Source organism: Lampetra planeri, chromosome 56 (genome assembly GCF_965212315.1).
Source record: "Lampetra planeri chromosome 56, kcLamPlan1.2.h2, whole genome shotgun sequence".
Classification (NCBI taxonomy): Eukaryota; Metazoa; Chordata; class Hyperoartia; order Petromyzontiformes; family Petromyzontidae; genus Lampetra; species Lampetra planeri.
The window spans coordinates 912,237-935,011 of record NC_136162.1 but is presented as its reverse complement, the minus strand read 5'-3'; the positions used below and the strand labels follow the sequence as shown (position 1 = coordinate 935,011).

The window sequence follows — 22,775 nt, the reverse complement described above, 5'->3', positions numbered from 1 at the left end:
TATTGCGGTAATGCCCCTGCCGCCTGTTGATGTTGTTGTTGTTGTTGATGTTGTTGATGTTGTTGTTGCGATTATTGCGGTAATGCCCCTGCCGCCTGTTGATGTTGTTGTTGTTGTTGATGTTGTTGTTGTTGCGATTATTGCGGTAATTCCCCCGCCGCCTGATGTTGTTGTTGTTGTGGTTGTTGTTTTTGTTGCGATTGTTGCTGAGGTTGTGGTGATGTCCTGCCGCCTGTTGATGTTGTTGTTGTTGATGTTGTTGATGTTGTTGTTGCGATTATTGCGGTAATTCCCCCGCCGCCTGTGGTTGTTGTTGTTGTTGTTGCTGATGTTGTTGTTGATGTTGTTGTTGCTGTTGTGCCGCCGCCAGACGGGCACGGCGGCGCGACGGTGGCGGTGGCAGCGGCGGCGGCGGCGACGACGTCGACGCGCGTGTTCTACATCAGCGTGGGCGTCTGCTGCGCCGTCATCTTCCTGGTGGCGCTCGTCCTCGCGCTGCTGCACATCCACAGCATGAAGAAGGTGGAGGAGGACAGGTGACGCCTGAGCCACCACCACCACCACTCGCACGTGTGTGCACGTGTGTGTGGAGTGTGTGTGTGTGTGTGTGCGGAGTGTGTGTGTGTGTGTGTGTGCGGAGTGTGTGTGTGTGGAGTGTGTGTGTGTGTGGAGTGTGTGTGTGTGTGTGTGTGGAGTGTGTGTGCGGAGTGTGTGTGTGTGTGGGTGTGTGTGTGGAGTGTGTGTGCCATGTGTGTGGAGTGTGTGTGCGGAGTGTGTGTGTGTGCGGAGTGTGTGTGTGAGTGTGTGTGTGTGCGGAGTGTGTGTGTGGAGTGTGTGTGCGGAGTGTGTGTGTGTGTGTGTGTGTGCGGAGTGTGTGTGTGTGGGTGTGTGTGTGGAGTGTGTGTGCCATGTGTGTGGAGTGTGTGTGCGGAGTGTGTGTGTGTGCGGAGTGTGTGTGTGTGCGGAGTGTTTGTCGCGTGTGTGGAGTGTGTGTGTGTGTATGTGGGGTGTGGGTGTGTGTGTGTGTACCGTGTGTGTTTGTGTGGGTGTGTGTGTGTGTGGAGTGTGTTTGTGTGTGTACCGTGTGTGCCGTGTGTGTGTGGAGTGTGTGTGTGTGGAGTGTGTGTGTGTGTGTGTGCTACGTGTGTGGAGTTTGTGTGTGTGCCGTGTGTGTGTGCCGCGTGTGTAGACCGTGTGTGTGTGTGCTGCGTGTGTGTGTGTGCCATGTGTGTGTGTGCCATGTGTGTGTGTGCCGCGTGTGTGTGTGTGCCATGTGTGTGTGTGCCGCGTGTGTGTGTGTGTGCCATGTGTGTGTGTACCGTGTGTTTACACTACACGTGTTACGTGTTTTGTGTGTGTGCCGTGTGTCCCGCGTGCAGCCTGTTTGACAGTGAGAGCACCCAGGGGCTGTCTCAGCCGTCCACACAGACCACGCAGTGTCTGCGCGCGGACACCCCCAACAACGCCGCTCCCATCACCAGTACGTCACCCCCCACGTCACCCCCCACGTCACCCCCCCACGTCACCCCCCACGTCACCCCCCACGTCACCCCCCACGTCACCCCCCACCTCACCCCCACCTCACCCCCACGTCACCCCCCACCTCACCCCCACCTCACTTCCACCTCACCCCCCACCTCACCCCCACGTCACCCCCCCACGTCACCCCTCGTGTCGCATGTTCTCACCGTACGAAGCCATCTGTGCTCATCCGAGGTGCGGTAAACAAACGTTCAGCGTGTTTGTCTGCTACTAGACATTTTGCACACGATGACGACGACGACGACGATGATGATGACGACGACGACGATGATGACGATGACGATGATGATGACGTTGATGATGACGATGACGTTGATGATGACGTTGATGGGTGGTGGTGATGATGACGATGATGATGACGTTGATGGTGGTGGTGATGATGACGTTGATGGGTGGTGGTGGTGGTGATGACGATGATGATGACGTTGATGGTGGTGGTGACGATGACGATGATGATGACGTTGATGATGACGATGACGTTGATGATGACGTTGATGGGTGGTGGTGATGATGACGATGATGATGACGTTGATGGTGGTGGTGATGATGACGTTGATGGGTGGTGGTGGTAATGATGACGTTGATGATGACGTTGATGGGTGGTGGTGGTAATGATGACGATGATGATGATGTTGATGATGACGATGACGTTGATGATGACGTTGATGGGTGGTGGTGATGATGACGTTGATGGGTGGTGGTGATGACGATGATGATGGGTTGTGGTGGTGATGATGACATTGATGATGACGTTGATAATGACGATGATGATGAGTTTGTGGTGGTGGTGGTGGTGATGATGACGATGATGATGACGTTGATGATGACGATGACGTTGATGATGATTTTGATGGGTGGTGGTGATGATGACGATGATGATGACGTTGATGATGACATTGATGATGACGTTGATGGTGATGGTTGTGGTGATGATGACGACGTTGATGGTGGTGGTGATGATGACGATGATGATGACGTTGATGGTGATGGTGGTGGTGGTGATGATGACGACGATGATGACGATGATGATGATGATGACGTTGATGGTGACGTTGATGGTGACGATGATGATGACGTTGATGGTGATGGTGGTGGTGATGATGACGACGATGATGGCGTTGATGATGACGATGATGATGACGTTGATGATGACGATGACGATGACGTTGATGGTGGTGGTGATGATGACGATGATGATGACGATGACGTTGATGATGACGTTGACGTTGATGATGACGTTGATGGGTGGTGGTGATGATGACGTTGATGGGTGGTGGTGGTGATGATGATGACGATGATGATGACGTTTGTGGTGGTGGTGGTGATGACGATGATGATGACGATGACGTTGACGATGATGAACCACTTGGTTGAGACGTCATTCGTGACGACCGGGTCGCTTAGCAGCAGCGCACTGGGAGCCTCACGCCTGCTAAAATGAATAATAAAATACTTTTTGAAGAGTTTGTAGCCTGCAACAGAACCTCGGGGCAAGTGCTGTTAGCGAGTAGCAGCACCTACGAAGGCCGGCACGGCACACGAGGGGGAGGGTGGCCAGCACCACGCCCGGCCGCCTTTGTCTCCCCAGTGGCGATGTTTACTATAAATGTTGCACGCAAGTTTTAAGAGTGCACCTCCGTGGGGCAGCGCCAAGCGGGGGTCGTGGACCCTGTCCCTGACCCCCGCCCCCCTGCCCACTGGGCCCGGGGCTCTCACCCTGGAGCTCGGGGCTGAGCGAGCGTTGTCGTGCTGTGCCTTCTACCCCCGTCGCTTGCCGATCGGAACGATCGCTGCCCCGGCCCTCGTGACGTCCCTGCCCCTCTGACCGACGTCCCTGCCCCTGACCGACGTCCCTGCCCCCTCGGCCTGCCCCCCTGCCCCCCCCCCCCCCCCGCGACTGGGAGTAGACTACCCGAGCCTGAAGATTGAGAAGAACGACCTGAAGCCGCTGAACCTGCCGGAGGCGAAGAGTCGCGTGCGCGACATCGCGGTGGCGCGCGAGAGGGTCACGCTCAAGCAGGTGCTGCAGGAAGGTACGCACACACGCACACATACACACATACACACATACACACACACAGACAGACACACACGCAGATACGCAGACACACACGCACACACACACGCAGACACACACGCACACACACACGCAGACACGTAGACGCACACACAGACACGCACACACACATAGACACGCAGACACACACACACACGCAGACACGCAGACACACAGACACACACACAGAGATATACACAGATATACACAGACGCGCACATGCACACAGATATACACAGACGCACAGACACACACATACACACACGCAGATACACACACAGATATGCACAGACGCACACATGCACACACACACCCACACACAGACATGCAGACATGCACACAGATATACACAGACGCACACAGATATACACAGACGCACACATGCACACATGCACACACACACGCAGAAATGTAGACACACACAGATATACACAGACGCACACACAGACACGCAGACACACACACAGATATACACATACACACAGACACGCACACACAGACAGACACAGACAGACACACACAGACACAAAAAAAGACAAAGATCTCCCATCTAGCCTTAACAGACTGGGGCAAGTGCTGTTAGCGAGCACCTATGAAGGCCGGCACGGCACACGAGGGGGTGGGTGACCAGCGCCACGCCCGGCTGCCTTTTTCTCCCCAGTGGCGATGCTCACACTTTGCACCAGGTACTCATTTGAGGCTAAGTCGACCTAGGAGAGACCCAGGACCAGATTCAGATAATCGTCACCGGTGTTGGTGTCCGTGAGCGGGAATCGAACTCGGGTCACCGGGTTCGTAGCGCAGCGTAGCGCTAACCGCTGCACCACCGCTCCCCACTCGCGCACACACTCACAACTGCTTGTTTGACGGCCGGCGCTAAGAACCCGCTACGCGCTGACAGCACTTGCCCCTACAGTCTGTGAAGGCGGCGCTGTTGGACCTCTGTGTTCGTGTGGCGACAGGAACGTTTGGCAGGATCTACCACGGGGTGCTCGTCGATGAGAAGGACCCCAAGGTGGAGAAGGAGGTGTTCGTCAAAACCGTCAACGGTACGTAGACAAGCGTGGTCGACAACGGTACGTAGTCAACCGTGGTCGACAACGGTACGTAGACAACCGTGGTCGACAACGGTACGTAGACAACCGTGGTCGACAACGGTACGTAGACAACCGTGGTCGACAACGGTACGTAGACAACCGTGGTCGACAACGGTACGTAGACAACCGTGGTCGACAACGGTACGTAGACAACCGTGGTCGATGGCTCATCGCGCAGTGCGCTAACCGCTACCCTACCGCTCCCCGTACACCAGAGGTCGCAACCGGGTACCCGATACCCGTACCCTACCCGATAACCGGCTACCCGTACCCGGCCGGGTACGGGTAGCCGTTTGCGACCCTGGTGCGGCCGGGTACGGGTAAGGAATCACAACCCGTTTGCGACCTCTGCCGTACACTCACACGCACACACACAGTGGCAAATCATCGCCCCCTACCGGCAGTAGAGTTGACGCCCGCCTGCAGGCCAGGGTTACTGCCGCCACTGGGGGTTGTCTTTTTAGAATCTGAGACGTAATGCACCTTTCTGTTGTGAATGTTATCATTCTGATGGCTACTGATTGTTTAGCCCGAAAAGCCTCGCCGTGTTTCTTGACTCGATGGGCCCACAACAACAACAACAACCGCCATTCGCCACTAAGTGGCGGTGACGTCACCACGACGCTTGTGCCAGGCCATGTGCACCTTGAGGCCACGTGAAGTGTCGAACGCCCGCTGGCAGGAGGTCACGGGGCAGACCCAGCAGGTGCCACGGGTCGACTGACTGAGATGACGCACACAAAGATAAAAGATCCCCCGTGTAGCCTTAACAGACTGTAGGGGCAAGTGCTGTTTGCAAGCACCTATGAAGACCGCAACGGTACACGAGGGGGTGGGTGGCCAGCACCACGGCCGAAAAAATAATTTCTAAACGAAACTATTTTTAATATTTGACCAGGTAACTGAGCTACGTAGCTCTTCATCAGAAGCGATCTTGGCCATCGCAGATGATAGCTCGGCAAAGTGGCTCATCGTCGTGCGCAAATTTATATCAGTAGCCAAACACTCTGAGCGCGTGATGACGATTCTAAATGTGGAGGGAAAAACTGGAGGACCCGGAGCAACATCCACGTGGCCACGGGGGAAGAGAGAGAGAGAGAGAGGGTACATGCAGACTCAGGGTTGGTATCGAAGCCACGACCTCCTGTACACCAGGCGAGGGAGTTAACATCTCACCATCGCTCCATCTCACCATCGCTCCATCTCACCATCGCTCCATCTCACCATCGCTCCATCTCACCATCGCTCCACCTCACCATCGCTCCATCTCACCATCGCTCCATCTCACCATCGCTCCATCTCACCATCGCTCCATCTCACCATCGCTCCATCTCACCATCGCTCCACCTCACCATCGCTCCATCTCACCATCGCTCCATCTCACCATCGCTCCATCTCACCATCGCTCCATCTCACCATCGCTCCATCTCACCATCGCTCCATCTCACCATCGCTCCATCTCACCATCGCTCCATCTCACCATCGCTCCATCTCCTCGGCAAACACGCTGTGTGCGTCTGACCCTGTGACCCCCTGTCTGACCCTATGACCCCACAGAGCACGCCTCCGAGGTCCAGGTCGTCCTCATGCTGACGGAGAGCTGCAAGCTCCGCGGGCTGCACCACCGGTGAGACGCGGCAAGCTCGGGTTAGCGCCGTCGGCTACGTACGGTGGTGCGGAAGAAGATCAACACACGCATGCAGACGTACAGACGTACAGATGTACAGACGTGCAGACGTGCAGACGTACAGACGTGCAGACGTACAGACGTGCATGCACACAACACTATACCATCATCATCATCTCACCAGCAGTGTAGTCGTTAGCGTGCTGCGCTACGATCCCGAGTTCGATTCCCGCTCACGGCGAACACCGGTGACGATTATCGGAAGCGGTCTTGGGTCTTCTCTAGGACGACTCAGCCTCAAATGAGTAGCTGGTGCGGTGTGTGAACATCAACACTGGGGAGACAAAGGCGGCCGGGTGTGGTGCTTGACACCCCCTTGTGTGTTGTTCTGGCCTTCATAGGTGCTACTCGCTAACAGCACTTGCCCCAATAGTCTGTTAAGGCTATACGGGGGATCTTTGTCTTTGATGGTGGAGATGGTGATGACGGTGGTGACGATGATAATAACAATGATGGCGGTAATGATGATGATGGTGATGATGATGATGATGACGGTAATGGTGATGATGGTGATAGTATTGATATTGATGATGATGACGATAATGATGATGATGATGACGGTGACAGTGATGATGATGACGGTAATGGTGATGATGACGGTGATGGTATTGATGATTATGATGATGACGGTAATGATGATGACGATAGTGATGATGATGACGGTGGTGATGATGATGATGTTGGTGATGAAGATGATGTTGGTGGTGGTGGTGATGGTGTGTGTGTGATGATGATGATGGTAACTGTGTGTGTGTGTGTGTGATGGTGATGATGAGGAACCTGCTGCCGATGATGATGACGATAGTGATGATGATGACGGTGGTGATGATGATGATGTTGGTGATGAAGATGATGTTGGTGGTGGTGGTGATGGTGTGTGTGTGATGATGATGATGGTAACTGTGTGTGTGTGTGTGATGGTGATGATGATGGTGTGATGGTGATGATGATAACCGTGTGTGTGTGTGTGATGATGACTGTGTGTGTGTGATGGTGATGATGATGGTGTGATGGTGATGATGATGATGGTAACTGTGTGTGTGTGATGGTGGTGATGATGATGATGGTAACTGTGTGTGTGTGATGATGGTGATGATGATGGTAACTGTGTGTGTGTGTGATGATGGTGATGAGGATGATGATGGTGTGATGGTGATGGTGATAATGATGGTAACTGTGTGTGTGATGGTGATGAGGAACCTGCTGCCGATCTGTGCGGTGTGCGTGTGTGTGATGATGATGGTGTGATGGTGATGATGATGATGGTAACTGTGTGTGTGTGATGATGATGATGATGGTAACTGTGTGTGTGTGTGCGTAACGAGGAACCTGCTGCCGATCTGTGCGGTGTGCGTGTGTGATGGTGATGATGGTGATGGTGATGATGATGGTGATGATGATGGTGTGTGTGTAATGATGATGGTGATGATGATGATGGTAACTGTGTGTGTGTGTGCGCGTGACGAGGAACCTGCTGCCGATTTGTGCGGTGTGCGTGTGTGATGGTGATGATGGTGATGGTGATGATGATGGTAACTGTGTGTGTGTGTGTGATGATGATGGTGTGATGGTAACTGTGTGTGTGTGTGTGCGTGACGAGGAACCTGCTGCCGATCTGTGCGGTGTGCGTGTGTGATGGTGATGGTGATGATGGTGATGATGATGATGGTAACTGTGTGTGTGTGTGTGATGATGATGATGGTGTGATGGTGATGGTGATGGTAACTGTGTGTGTGTGTGTGTGCGCGTGACGAGGAACCTGCTGCCGATTTGTGCGGTGTGCGTGTGTGATGGTGATGATGGTGATGGTGATGATGATGGTAACTGTGTGTGTGTGTGTGATGATGATGATGATGGTGTGATGGTGATGGTAACTGTGTGTGTGTGTCTGCGTGACGAGGAACCTGCTGCCGATCTGTGCGGTGTGCGTGTGTGATGGTGATGATGGTGATGGTGATGATGGTGATGATAATGATGGTAACTGTGTGTGTGTGTGATGGTGTGATGGTGATGGTGATGGTAACTGTGTGTGTGTGTGTGCGTGACGAGGAACCGGCTGCCGATCTGTGCGGTGTGCGTGTGTGATGGTGATGATGGTGATGGTGATGATGGTGATGATAATGATGGTAACTGTGTGTGTGTGTGATGGTGTGATGGTGATGGTGATGGTAACTGTGTGTGTGCGTGACGAGGAACCTGCTGCCGATCTGTGCGGTGTGCGTGTGTGATGATGGTGATGGTGATGATGATGATGATGGTAACTGTGTGTGTGTGTGATGATGATGATGATGGTGTGATGGTGATGGTGATGGTAACTGTGTGTGTGTGTGTGCGTGACGAGGAACCTGCTGCCGATCTGTGCGGTGTGCGTGTGTGATGGTGATGGTGTGATGGTGATGATGATGGTAACTGTGTGTGTGTGTGTGATGATGATGATGATGGTGTGATGGTAACTGTGTGTGTGTGTGTGCGTGACGAGGAACCTGCTGCCGATCTGTGCGGTGTGCGTGTGTGATGGTGATGATGGTGATGATGATGATGGTAACTGTGTGTGTGTGTGATGGTGTGATGGTGATGGTGATGGTGATGGTAACTGTGTGTGTGTGTGTGCGTGACGAGGAACCTGCTGCCGATCTGTGCGGTGTGCGTGTGTGATGGTGATGATGGTGATGATGATGATGGTAACTGTGTGTGTGTGTGATGGTGTGATGGTGATGGTGATGGTAACTGTGTGTGTGTGTGTGCGTGACGAGGAACCTGCTGCCGATCTGTGCGGTGTGCGTGGACGAGGGCGAGCGGCCGCTCGTGCTGTTGCCGCTCATGAGCTGGGGGAACCTGAAGCTCTTCCTGCGCCAGTGCAAGCTGGCCGAGGCCAACAACCCACAGGTGTGCAACAACAACAACAACACAGGCATCAACTACAACAACACCATCCACAACAACACTGGCAACAACAACACAGGCAGCAACAACAACAACACCATCCACAACAACACTGGCAACAACAACACAGGCATCAACTACAACAACACCATCCACAACAACACTGGCAACAACAACACAGGCATCAACTACAACAACACCATCCACAACAACACTGGCAACAACAACACAGGCAGCAACAACAACACAGGCAGCAACAACAACACAGGCATCAACAACAACACAGGCAACAACAACAACACAGGCATCAACAACAACACAGGCAGCAACAACAACACAGGCAGCAACAACAACACAGGCATCAACAACAATAACATCAACAACAACAATAACAACACCGCCTACAACAAGGCTGCCAACAACAACAACACAGGCAGCAACAACAACACAGGCATCAACAACAATAACATCAACAACAACAATAACAACACCACCTACAACAACGCTGCCAACAAAAACAACACGGCAACAACAAAAACACCACCACCAGCAATAACACCACTAACGGCAACAACAACAAAAACAATAACACCGCCAACAACAACAACAACACTGCTAACAACAAAAACAACATGGCCAACAACAACACCACCACCACCAGCAACAACACCACTAACGTCAACAACAATAACAACAACAAAAATCAACAACACCGCCAACAACGACAACAACACCGCCAACAACACCGCTAACAACACCGCCAACAACAACACCACCAACAACAACACCACCAACAACAACACCACCAACACCACCAATTACAACAACAACACCACAAACGACACCACCACCAGCACCGCCACCACCACCAGCACCGCCACCACCACCAGCACCGCCACCACCACCAGCACCGCCACCACCATCCTCACCGCCACCACCAGCGCCAGCACCGCCACCACCAGCACCGCCACCACCATCGTCACTGCCACCAGCACCACCACCACCAGCACCACCACCATCAGCACCGCCAGCACCAGCACCGCCACCACCATCGTCACCGCCACCACCATCGCCACCACCAGCACCGCCACCACCAGCACCAGCACCGCCACCACCAGCACTGCCACCACCAGCACCACCACCACCACCACCAGCACCGCCACCACCATCGTCACCGCCACCACCAGCACTGCCACCACCAGCACCGCCACCACCAGCACCGCCACCACCATCGTCACCGCCACCACCATCACCACCACCAGCACCGCCACCACCAGCACCGCCACCACCAGCACCGCCACCACCACCACCAGCACCGCCACCACCAGCACCGCCACCACCATCACCACCACCAGCACCGCCACCACCAGCACCGCCACCACCAGCACCGCCACCACCACCACCAGCACCGCCACCACCAGCACCGCCACCACCACCACCAGCACCGCCACCACCAGCACCGCCACCACCAGCACCGCCACCACCAGCACCAGCACCGCCACCACCAGCACCGCCACCACCAGCACCGCCACCACCAGCACCGCCACCACCGACACCGCCATCGTCACCGCCACCACCAGCACCGCCACCAGCCGCCGGCGCCGTCCGTTAAGGGAAGAGGCCTTGCGTAGGACGCTCCGTGGCTAGCAGGATGCGTAATTGCAGTTTTTGTGGTTGGAGCGCGTCAATCTAAATGTGTCGCTTTAAAGCTTTCGTGACGGCAGGGATTCATTTTCTCGGTCCGTTCGGTAAAGTCACGTGGAAGGGAAATAATAAAATAATAAAAATATTACATAATAAAATTCTCTGTTTAGTTAAATAGTTTAAATTAATAATTAAAAATGCCTTTTTTATATTCTTGGTTCTTTCGGTAAAGTCACGTGGAACGGAAATAATAAAAATAAAACAATTAAATTCTCAGATAGTTTCGTTAAATAGTTAAATAATTGTTTTTACCCTTTTATCTGGCAACAAAACGGACACCTTTTTTTACAAGGAGTCATGTTTGCATTGACCACAATACCTGCGTTCGGAATGCAAAAAAAAAACACAACTCTGATAATTATATGCACTGTCCTTGAAGTTGATTGGTCCACACCCGAGACAGCTTTCCTTAGAGCCTAGTCTCACATGGGTTGGACCAGATGACGCCAAAAGGCGCACAACTCAAAGACAATGCACCATCAGAGTATGAGAGCTCGGGGCAAGCATTTACACCATTGGAACCTCATTTGCCAGTAAAAAATATGATAATTGTTTTTTTTCCCTTTTATCTGGCAACAAACTGTAAATAGTTTAACTTAATAATTAAATGAACCTTTTTTTTAAGTTTAATATGATATTCCTGGTTCTTTTGGTAAAGTCACGTAGAAGGGAAATAATAAAATAATAAACATAATAAAGTTCTGACGACGTTGCGGCCACGACGCAAGCAGCCGTCCTCAGGTGAAGAAACAGAGCTGTGGGACAGTCATGAGAACTTTGTAATGTTTTATTATTTTATTATTTCCCTTCTACGTGACTTTACCGAAAGAACCAAGACATCTAAATGTGTCGTTAAATCCGCTGCCACCACCACCGACACAGCTAATTAGGAAAGGGGTTTGTCGCGTGAACAAAACGTGGCCAATCCGAAGCTAAATTCTTGGATCTTTGGGTAAAGTGACGTAGAAGGGAAATAATAAACTAATTAAAATTAAACAATTAAATTCTCACGACGTTTCGATTGCAACACAAGCAATCATCATCGGGTGTGAAAACCACAGCAAGAACATTTGTGGCGTTTTTTTTAAATGTCTTGCCGTGGTTTTCACACCCGATGATTGTGTGTGTTGCAGTCGAAACGTCGTGATCATTTTATTGTTTTATTCAGCACAGAATGGAGAGTGGTGGTGCAGTGGTTAGCGCGATGCTCTATGAACCCGGCGACCCGAGTTTCATACCCGGTTTTCTGAACCGGTCATGGGCCTCCCCTAGGTCCACACAGCCTTAAACGAGTACCTGGTGTGATGTGTAAACGTCGCCGCTGGGGAGACGAAGGCGGCCGGGCGTGGTGCTGGCCACCCACCCCCTCGTGTGCCGTGCCGGCCTTAATCGGTGCTCACGGTTTGTCCATGTTTGTTTGTTGTAGTACGGAGTTAGACTGATGGCCTTAATCTAAGTTGTCTTGTGGTTGTTGTTGTTGTTTGACTTGCATCCCACTGGGATTTTTGCACACAGCGTTGGTGTGCGGTGCATTTTCTGCAATATTTTTCTGTCTTTTCTTGGATTTTCTATTTGCACATAGTCACTTTAAGATGTTTTTTGTTCATGTTTTTGTTTTTTGTTTGTTGCGGTTGCACCCGATTCAAGAGCCGAATGGCTCACAGGGCTATACCTAATACATGAAACTTGAAACGGACTGCACATGCCTTAAACGGTGTGTTGAGGCTACATGGGGGATCTTTGTCTTTGTGTTGTTCGCAGAGCCTGTCACAGCAAGACCTGGTGAACATCGCCATCCAGATAGCGTGCGGCATGAGCTACCTCACCAAGCGAGAGGTGGTGCACCGGGACCTCGCGGCCAGGAACTGCGTGTAAGCTCACGCCCCCAGCTCATCACACGCGTGACCCCCGCCGTGTCACACCAGCTTGTGCGCGTGTGTGCGTGCGTGTGTGCGTGCGCGTGTGCGTGCGCGTGTGCGTGCGTGTGTGTGTGCGTGTGTGCGTGTGTGCGTGCGTGCGTGTGTGCGTGCGCGTGTGCGTGTGTGCGTGCGTGCGTGCGTGTGTGCGTGCGTGCGTGCGTGTGTGCGTGTGTGCGTGTGTGTGTGCGTGTGTGCGTGCGTGTGTGCGTGCGTGTGTGCGTGTGTGCGTGTGTGCGTGCGTGTGTGCGTGTGTGTGTGCGTGTGTGCGTGTGTGCGTGCGCGTGTGCGTGCGTGCGTGTGTGTGGGGAGCGGTAGTGTAGCGGTTAGCGCTAAGCTGCGCTATGAACCTGGCGACCCGGGTTCGATTCCCGCTCACGGCTAACACCAGTGACGATTATCTGAACCGGTCCTGGGCCTCCCCTAGGTTGACTCAGCCTTAAATGAGTACCTGGTGCGGTGTGTAAACATTTCCACTGGGGAGACAAAGGCGGTCGGGCGTGGTGCTGGCCACCCACCCCCTCGTGTGCCGTGCCGGCTTTCATAGGTACTGCTACTCGCTAACAGCACTTGCCCCTACAGTCTGTGAAGGCTATACGGTGGATCGTTGTTTCGTCTTTTGTATGTGTGTGGGGAGTGGTGGCAAAGCGGTTAGCGTGCTGCGCTACGAACGCGGCGACCCGAGTTAGATTCCCGCTCACGGCCACCAACACCGGTGACGGTTTTCTGAACCGGTCCTGGGCCTCCCCTAGGTCGACTCGGCCTCAAATAAGTACCCAGTGCGGTGTGTAGTAAACATCGCCACTGGGGAGACAAAGGCGGCCGGGCGTGGTGCTGGCCACCCACCCCCTCGTGTACCCGTTCCGGCCTTGATTAGTGCTACTCGCTAACAGCACTTGCCCCAACAGTCTGTTGAGGCTACACGGGGTGTCTTTGTGTGCGTGTGCAGCATTGACGAGGGCCTGCACGTGAAGATCACGGACACGGCGCTGGCTCGCGACCTCTTCCCCATGGACTACCACTGCCTGGGGGACAACGTGAACCGGCCCGTGCGCTGGATGGCCCTCGAAGGCCTCCTGCACCACGACTTCTCCCCCGCCAGCGACGTGGTACGACCCGTGACGCCCCCCACCATCCCTCCCCCCCCCCAGCGACGTGGTACGACCCGTGACGCCCCCCACCATCCCTCCCTCCCCCAGCGACGTGGTATGACCCATGACGCCCCCCACCATCCCTCCCCCCCCCAGCGACGTGGTACGACCCATGACGCTCCCTCTGTGGTGACGCAGCAGAGGTCTCACTCTGAATCAGTTGAGCGGCAATGTCTTTTCATTGGTTGTGTAATGCTGCTGTGTGGAAGCTACCTGGTCTGTCGCTCCGCACGAAGCTTCAGGTCTTCTCGGCCACGGTCATTCCCTCCCTTCTCTACGCTTGCGAAACGTGGACCCCCCTAATGGAGCATCTTCGCCGGTTGGAAACATTTAGGCTGGCCTGCCTACGATCCATCCTGGGATTAACCAGGCTGGATTGTGTGAGGAGCTCACAAATCCTTGAAAGATCTGGGCAAAGTCCCATCGGTGAGCTCCTCCGGCAGGCAAGGCTGCGTTGGCTGGGTCATGTAGCCCGCATGCCCAGCCACCGCATGCCTAAACAGCTTTTATTCGGCCGGATCGAGGGGGCTAAACGGGCGCGGCACGGGCTAGAGAAGAGATGGAGTGATGTGATACAGGAGGACGTGGAGCTGAGTGGACTTGCCGATGACTGGTACCAGCGGTGTCAAGATCGGCCTCTGTGGAGGAGGCTCGTGAAGGACGCTACTGGGCAGTTGGAGGCAGTCGCCCTCCAACAACAACGGAGAGCGGAGGAGCGACGCTCACAACAACGAGCGGAGTGCCGGGTGGCTAAAGCACAGCAAGTTGGCACAGTAGGGGGCACAGGTGGTGCATCAGCCAGTCATCTCGGTCATCTCAGTCAGTCGACCCGTGGCACCTGCTGGGTCTGCCCCGTGACCTCCTGCCAGCGGGCGTTTGACACTTCACATGGCCTCAACGTGCACCTGGCCTGGCACAAGCACCGTGGTGACGTCACCGCCCCTTAGTGGCGAATGGCGGTTGTATTGGTATTGTGTGTGTGCAGTGGGAGTTGTGTGTACAGAGTGTGTGTTACTGTGTGTTACTGTGTGTGTTACTCTGTGTGTGTGTGTGTTACTCTGTGTGTGTGTTACTCTGTGTGTGTGTGTGTTACTGTGTATGTGAGCAGGCCCGGGTAAAACTACGTAGCCGGGAGTCAGAGCCTTTCCCTGTACACCTTGGGGTGCGGCAGGGATGTCCTCTGGCTCCCACATTATTTAACATCTATTTTGACCGCGTAGTTCGTGAAGCCTTCAATAGCTGTACCGGGGGAATTTCCATTTTGTACAGATATAATGGGAGGCTGATCGACGCCCGGGTGCCATCAAGGGATGGCTCCCTATTGGTCAACCACGTTATGTATGCCGATGATTTGGTAATAGCTGCTCATTCAGAGGAGGAGTTGGAGACGCTGCTGCTGAGACTGGAGCGTGCCACTAAGAGATGGGGCCTTACCATCAGCCCGACCAAAACTAAGCACCTGCCTGGGTATTTTGTACCATCGGACACTCCACCCCCACAACTCCCAATCGGTGATGGGGCAGTTGTGGAGAGAGTGGAGAGTTTCCCATACCTGGGCAGTGTGCTTATGACCGGCTCCAGTTTAACAGCAGAGGTCTCACTCCGAATCAGTCGAGCGGCAATATCTTTTCATCGGTTGCGTAACGCTGTGTGGAAGCTACCTGGTCTGTCGCTCCGCACGAAGCTTCAGGTCTTCTCGGCCACAGTCATTCCCTCCCGTCTCTACGCTTGCGAAACGTGGACCCCCCTAATGAAGCATCTTTGCCGGTTGGAAACATTTAGGCTGGCCTGCCTACGATCCATCCTGGGTTTAACCAGGCTGGATTGTGTGAGGAGCTCACAAATCCTTGAAAGATCTGGGCAAAGTCCCATCGGTGAGCTCCTCCGGCAGACAAGGCTGCGTTGGCTGGGTCATGTAGCCCGCATGCCCAGCCACCGCATGCCTAAACAGCTTTTGTTCGGGCGGATCGAGGGGACTAAACGGGCGCGGCACGGGCTAGAGAAGAGATGGAGTGATGTGCTACAAGAGGACGTGGAGCTGAGTGGACTTGCCGATGACTGGTACCAGCGGTGTCAAGGTCGGCCTCTGTGGAGGAGGCTCGTGAAGGACGCTACTGGACAGTTGGAGGCAGTCGCCCTCCAACAACAACGCAGGGCGGAGGAGCGATGCTCACAACAACGATCGGAGCGCCGGGTGGCTAAAGCACAGCAAGTTGGCACAGTAGGGGGCACAGTCAGTCGACCCGTGGCACCTGGGTCTGCCCTGTGACCTCTGTATGTCTATGTATCACTATGTGTCTCTATGTATGTCTCTGTATCTCTGTGTATGTCTGTGTATGTCTATGTGTGTCTGTGTGTGTCTGTGTATGTCTATGTGTCTCTATGTGTGTCTCTGTATGTCTATGTATCACTATGTGTCTCTATGTATGTCTCTGTATATTTGTGTATGTCTGTGTATGTCTATGTGTCTGTGTGTGTCTGTGTATGTCTATGTGTCTCTATGTGTGTCTCTGTATGTCTATGTATCACTATGTGTCTCTATGTATGTCTCTGTATCTCTGTGTATGTCTGTGTATGTCTATGTGTGTCTGTGTGTGTCTGTGTATGTCTATGTGTCTCTATGTGTGTCTCTGTATGTCTATGTATCACTATGTGTCTCTATGTATGTCTCTGTATCTCTGTGTATGTCTGTGTGTGTCTATGTATGTCTATGTGTGTCGACACTTCACGTGGCCTCAAGGTGCACATGGCCTGGCACAAGCGTCGTGGTGACGTCACCGCCACTTAGTGGCGAATGGCGGTTTTTGTTGTTGTTGTTGTGTTATTGTGTGTGTGTGTTACTCTATGTGTGTGTGTTACTGTGCGTGTAACTGTGTGTGTGTGTCTGTGTGTGTGCTACTGTGTGGGTGTGTTCCTCTGTGTGTGTGTGTCACTCTGTGTGTGTGTGTGTGCAGTGGGCGTTTGGGGTGACGCTGTGGGAGTTGATGATGCTGGGCCAGACGCCCTATCTGTGTGTGTGTGTGTGTTACTGTGTGTGTGTGTGTGTTACTGTGTGTGTGTGTTACTCTGTGTGTGTCACTGTGTGTGTCACTCTGTGTGTGTGTGTGTTACTGTGTGTGTCACTCTGTGTGTGTTACTCTGTGTGTGTGTTACTGTGTGTGTCACTGTGTGTGTGTGTGTTCCTATCTGTGTGTGTGTGTGTTACTGTGTGTGTGTGTTACTGTGTGTGTGTGTTACTCTGTTTGGGTGTGTTACTGTGTGTCTGTGTTTTACTCTGTGTGTGTCACTCTGTGTGTGTGTGTCACTCTGTGTGTGTGTGTTACTGTGTGTGTGTCACTCTGTGTGTGTGTGTGCAGTGGGCATTTGGGGTGACGCTGTGGGAGTTGATGACGCTGGGCCAGACGCCCTATCTGTGTGTGTGTGTGTGTGTTACTGTGTGTGTGTGTGTGTTACTGTGTGTGTGTGTTACTGTGTATGTCACTCTGTGTGTGTGTGTGTTACTGTGTGTGTGTGTTACTGTGTGTGTCACTCTGTGTGTGTGTTACTGTGTGTGTCACTCTGTGTGTGTGTGTGTCACTCTGTGTGTGTGTTACTGTGTGTGTCACTCTGTGTGTGTGTGTGTGTTACTGTGTGTGTCACTCTGTGTGTGTGTGTGCAGTGGGCGTTTGGGGTGACGCTGTGGGAGTTGATGACGCTGGGCTAGACGCCCTATCTGTGTGTGTGTGTTACTGTGTGTGTTACTGTGTGTGTGTGTCACTCTGTGTGTGTGTGTGTTACTGTGTGTGTCACTCTGTGTGTGTGTGTGTGTTACTGTGTGTGTCACTCTGTGTGTGTGTGTGCAGTGGGCGTTTGGGGTGACGCTGTGGGAGTTGATGACGCTGGGCTAGACGCCCTATCTGTGTGTGTGTGTTACTGTGTGTGTTACTGTGTGTGTGTGTCACTCTGTGTGTGTGTGTGTTACTGTGTGTGTCACTCTGTGTGTGTGTGTTTTACTGTGTGTGTCACTCTGTGTGTGTGTGTGTTCCTATCTGTGTGTGTGTGTTACTGTGTGTGTTACTGTGTGTGTGTCACTGTGTGTGTGTGTGTTACTGTGTGTGTGTGTGTGTTACTGTGTGTGTGTTACTGTGTGTGTTACTCTGTGTGTGTGTGTGTTACTGTGTGTGTGTGTTACTGTGTGTGTTACTCTGTGTGTGTTACTGTGTGTGTCACTCTGTGTGTGTGTGTTACTGTGTGTGTGTGTGCAGTGGGCGTTTGGGGTGACGCTGTGGGAGTTGATGACGCTGGGCCAGACCCCGTACGCTGAAATCGACCCCTTCGAGATGGCGGCTTACCTCAAGGACGGATTCCGAATCCCCCAACCCTGCAACTGCCCCGACGAGCTGTACGTACTCACCACACTCGCCACACTCGCCACACTCACCACACACACTCACCACACTCACCACACACACCACACTCACCACACTCACCACACGCACCACACTCACCACACTCACCACACTCACCACACTCACCACACTCACCACACCGCACTCACCACACTCACCACCACACTCACCACACTCACCACACTCACCACACCACACTCACCACACTCACCACACCACACTCACCACACCACACTCACCACACCACACTCACCACACTCACCACACTCACCACACCGCACTCACCACACTCACCACCACACTCACCACACTCACCACACTCACCACACCACACACACCACACTCACCACACTCACCACACCACACTCACCACACCACACTCACCACACTCACCACACTCACCACACCCACCAGACTTACCACACTCACCACTCTCACCACACCACACTCACCACACTCACTCACCACACCGCCACACTCACCACACTCGATGCACTACCGCACTGACCGCACTACACCGCACTCACCACACTGCACTCACCACACCGCACTACTGCACAACACTGTACTACCACACTGCACTATCACACCACACTGCACTACCGCACCACACCGCACTCGTCAGACTCCGCCACATTGCCTACACAGAGTGCACTGCAGCGATATGGTGGTGTAGTGGTGATGTAAATATGTTGTGATGGGGAATGTGTTGACGTGGTGATGATGGTAATGATGGTGTGGTGACGGTGACGGTGATGGTGTGGTGGTGATGGTCGTGGTGATGATGGTGGTGATGGCGTGGTGATGGCGTGGTGACGGTGTGGTGTTGACGGTGACGGTGTGGTGATGACGGTGACGGTGTGGTGTTGACGGTGTGGTGGAGAAGGTGTGGTAATGGTGTGGTGACGGGGTGGGGGTGGTGGTGATGGTGTGGTGATGACGGTGTGGTGGTGGTGGTGATGGTGTGGTGATGACGGTGTGGTGGAGAAGGTGTGGTAATGGTGTGGTGACGGGTGCGGGTGGTGGTGATGGTGACGGTGTGATGACGGTGTGGTGATGGGGTGGTTTTTACGGTGATGGTGTGGTGATGACGTGGTGTCGGTGTGGTGTTGATGGTGTGGTAATGGTGTGGTGATGGTGTGGTGATGGCGTGGTGACGGTGTGGTGTTGACAGTGACGGTGTGGTGATGGTGTGGTGACGGTGTGGTGACGGTGTGGTGACGGTGTGGTGGTGACGGTGTGGTGGTGATGACGGTGATGGTGTGGTGGTGACGGTGTGGTGGTGATGACGGTGACGGTGTGGTGGTGACGGTGTGGTGATGGCGTGGTGACGGTGTGGTGGTGACGGTGTTGTGGTGACGGTGTGGTGATGGGGTGGTGATGACGGTGTGGTGATGACGGTGTGGTGATGGCGTGGTGACGGTGTGGTGGTGACGGTGTTGTGGTGACGGTGTGGTGATGGTGTGGTGATGACGGTGTGGTGGTGACGGTGTGGTGATGGCGTGGTGACGGTGTGGCGGTGACGGTGTGGTGATGACGGTGGTGGTGATGGCGTGGTGATGATGACGGTGTGGTGTTGACGGTGTGGTGATGGTGGTGGTGTTGACGGTGTGGTGATGACGGTGGTGGTGATGGCGTGGTGATGATGACGGTGTGGTGACAGTGTGATGGTGTGGTGGTGGTGGTGGTGTTGACCACGTGCAGGTTTGCAGTCATGGCGTGCTGCTGGGCGCTGGACCCAGAGGAGAGGCCAAAGTTCACTCAGCTGGTGCAGTGCCTCACCGAGTTCCACGCCGCACTCACCGCCTACGTCTGAGCTCACCGCTCACCACTCACCACCTTCGTGTGAACTCGCCGCTCACCGTGTGAGCTCACCACTCACCACCCACGTGTGAACTCGCCGCTCACCACGCACGTGTGACCTCACCGCTCACCACTCGCGTGTCAGCTGACCGCCTTTGTGTGAGCTCACCGCTCACCACTCGCCGCTCGCCGCTCACCACTCGCCACTCGCCACCACCGTGTGAGCTCACCACTCACCACTCGCCACTCACCACCGTGTGAGCTCACCCTGTTCTCCTTGAACTCCCACCACCTGGGTTCCATCTGGTGTCTCGCCGCGTCGTTGACTTTTCTCATCCCGGGAGCCGTGAGCGGGGCAAGGGGCGACCCTGGAGTGGACGCAGGGGGCGGTGTGGGTCATGGGGGTCAGATGTGGGTGGAGGGTCAGGGGGGGCGACGAGTCAGAGGTGAAGGGTCAGGGGGCGACGAGTCAGAGGTGAAGAGCCAGGGGGCGGTGCATGTCAGGGGGCGACGAGTCAGAGGTGAAGGGTCAGGGAGTGATGAGTCAGAGGTGAAGGGTCAGGGGGCGACGAGTCAGAGGTGAAGGGTCAGGGGGCGATGCATGTCAGGGGGCGATGAGTCAGAGGTGAAGGGTCAGGGAGCGATGCATGTCGGGGAGGCGACGAGTCAGAGGTGAAGGGTCAGGGGGTGATGGGTCAGAGGTGAAGGGTCAGGGGGCGATGTGTAGGGGGTGATGCGAGTCAGCGGGTGAGGCGTGCCATGTGGTGAGGCGGGCTTAGGGGGTGCGGGGTCGTGGCGCTGGGTGGACACCGGGTGGACACTGGGTGGACACCGGGGCCGGCCCCCCTCTCGCCGTCCCGCCTCTCGTCTCTCTGCGCTCGCTCCTTCCGTTCCGTCTGCTTCGTTGCTGTTGTTTTTACTGCATCTCACACACACACACATATACACACACATACACATACATACATATATACATACACATACACACATATATACATACACATACACATACATACATATATACATACACATACACACATATATACATACACATACACATACATACATATATACATACACATACACACATATATACATACACATACATACATATATACACACACATACACATACATACATATATACATACACATACACACATATATACATACACATACATATATGTCTCTCTCTTAACTTCAGTTCTTCGCGAGAGACTTTTGTGTAGCATCGTGGGGGGAGGGGGGGGGGGCGGCGACCGCACGCCGAGGTCACGGGGGGCTCGGAGGTCACGTGGGGCTCGGAGGTCACGGGGGGTTCAGAGGTCACTTGCGAATGCCGAGGCCGGCAAAAATTAACAAGTTTATATATAAAATATTCATTAATAAATAATGTTAATAATCGACCGCTCCGGCGAAACGCTACGGTGCCATGGCGGGGGGGGGGGGGTATAGGTATGGGGGGTAGAGGTTGGGGGGGTAGAGGTGGGGGCTGGGGGGTACAGGTGTGGGGGGTAGAGGTGGGGGGCGCGTGGCTCCGTTCGTTGGGTCTCGTGTCGCGTTGTGCCCTCTCCTCTCGTCTCGTCGCGTGCTGGCTGGAGGGGGTACCGGGGGGGGTGGGCGTTGGGGTCCCGTCAGGGTTTGAGCGGCCTTCACCGACGGCGCCTTGAGTTTCGGAGAGACGTGGACGCAGCAGCAGCAGCCGCAGCAGCAGCAGCCGCAGCAGCAGCAGCCGCAGCAGCAGCAGCCGCAGCAGCAGCAGCCGCAGCAACAGCAGCAGCAGCAGCAGCCGCAGCAACAGCAGCCGCAGCAGCAGCAGCCGCAGCAGCAGCAGCAGCAGCCGCAGCAACAGCAGCAGCAGCAGCCGCAGCAGCAGCAGCAGCCGCAGCAACAGCAGCCGCAGCAACAGCAGCAACAGCCGCAGCAGCTGCAGCAGCAGCAGCAGCAGCAGCAGCAACAGCAGCAGCAGCAGCAGCCGCAGCAGCAGCAGCAGCCGCAGCAACAGCAGCCGCAGCAACAGCAGCAGCAGCAGCAGCAGCCGCAGCAGCAGCAGCAGCCGCAGCAACAGCAGCCGCAGCAACAGCAGCAGCAGCAGCAGCCGCAGCAGCAGCAGCAGCCGCAGCAACAGCAGCAACAGCCGCAGCAGCTGCAGCAGCCGACTATTTACGAGCCGACGATCGATGTTGTAACCGCGTGTGCGTGCGCGTGTATAATAATAATATTGTAATAATAATGTAATAATACAGTAATAATTATAATTACGAGTTAACTCGAGTCCGCGTGTCACCGTCCGCGGGCGTTAAGGCGCCTGCCACTGGAGTACACAAGGGTACTGCGCCTTGATCCACTCGAGAGAAAAACAAAACTCAATAATAATGGTCCCGTGTTTTTGTGTCACCCCCTGCGTTCGGCGTCACCCTCTGCGACCGAGGGTTGTCGACCACCTCGTCGGGTGGGTGGGTGGGTGCGTGGGGGGTGCGTGCCAAGTTTGGTGGGGGGGGGGGGTAGTGGGGGGAAGGGGGGCAGAGGTCGCGCTCCGGCCCGTCCGT

The 22,775-nt window shown here is 54.3% G+C and overlaps 1 protein-coding gene across 1 annotated transcript in view; it reads left to right on the top strand.

The window, feature by feature from the left end:
• The window catches only part of RYK (receptor like tyrosine kinase), a 65,695-nt gene extending 44,469 nt beyond the window's left edge, over positions 1 to 21,226 (top strand). Inside the window, 10 exon segments of the mRNA XM_078618108.1 lie at positions 371 to 536; positions 1,380 to 1,480; positions 3,450 to 3,575; positions 4,561 to 4,647; positions 6,253 to 6,322; positions 9,136 to 9,268; positions 12,731 to 12,840; positions 13,835 to 13,994; positions 18,281 to 18,417; positions 20,129 to 21,226. Coding sequence (XP_078474234.1) covers positions 371 to 536; positions 1,380 to 1,480; positions 3,450 to 3,575; positions 4,561 to 4,647; positions 6,253 to 6,322; positions 9,136 to 9,268; positions 12,731 to 12,840; positions 13,835 to 13,994; positions 18,281 to 18,417; positions 20,129 to 20,240 — 1,202 coding nt within the window. The 3' untranslated portion in view covers positions 20,241 to 21,226.
• The last annotated feature ends 1,549 nt before the right edge of the window (positions 21,227 to 22,775 follow it).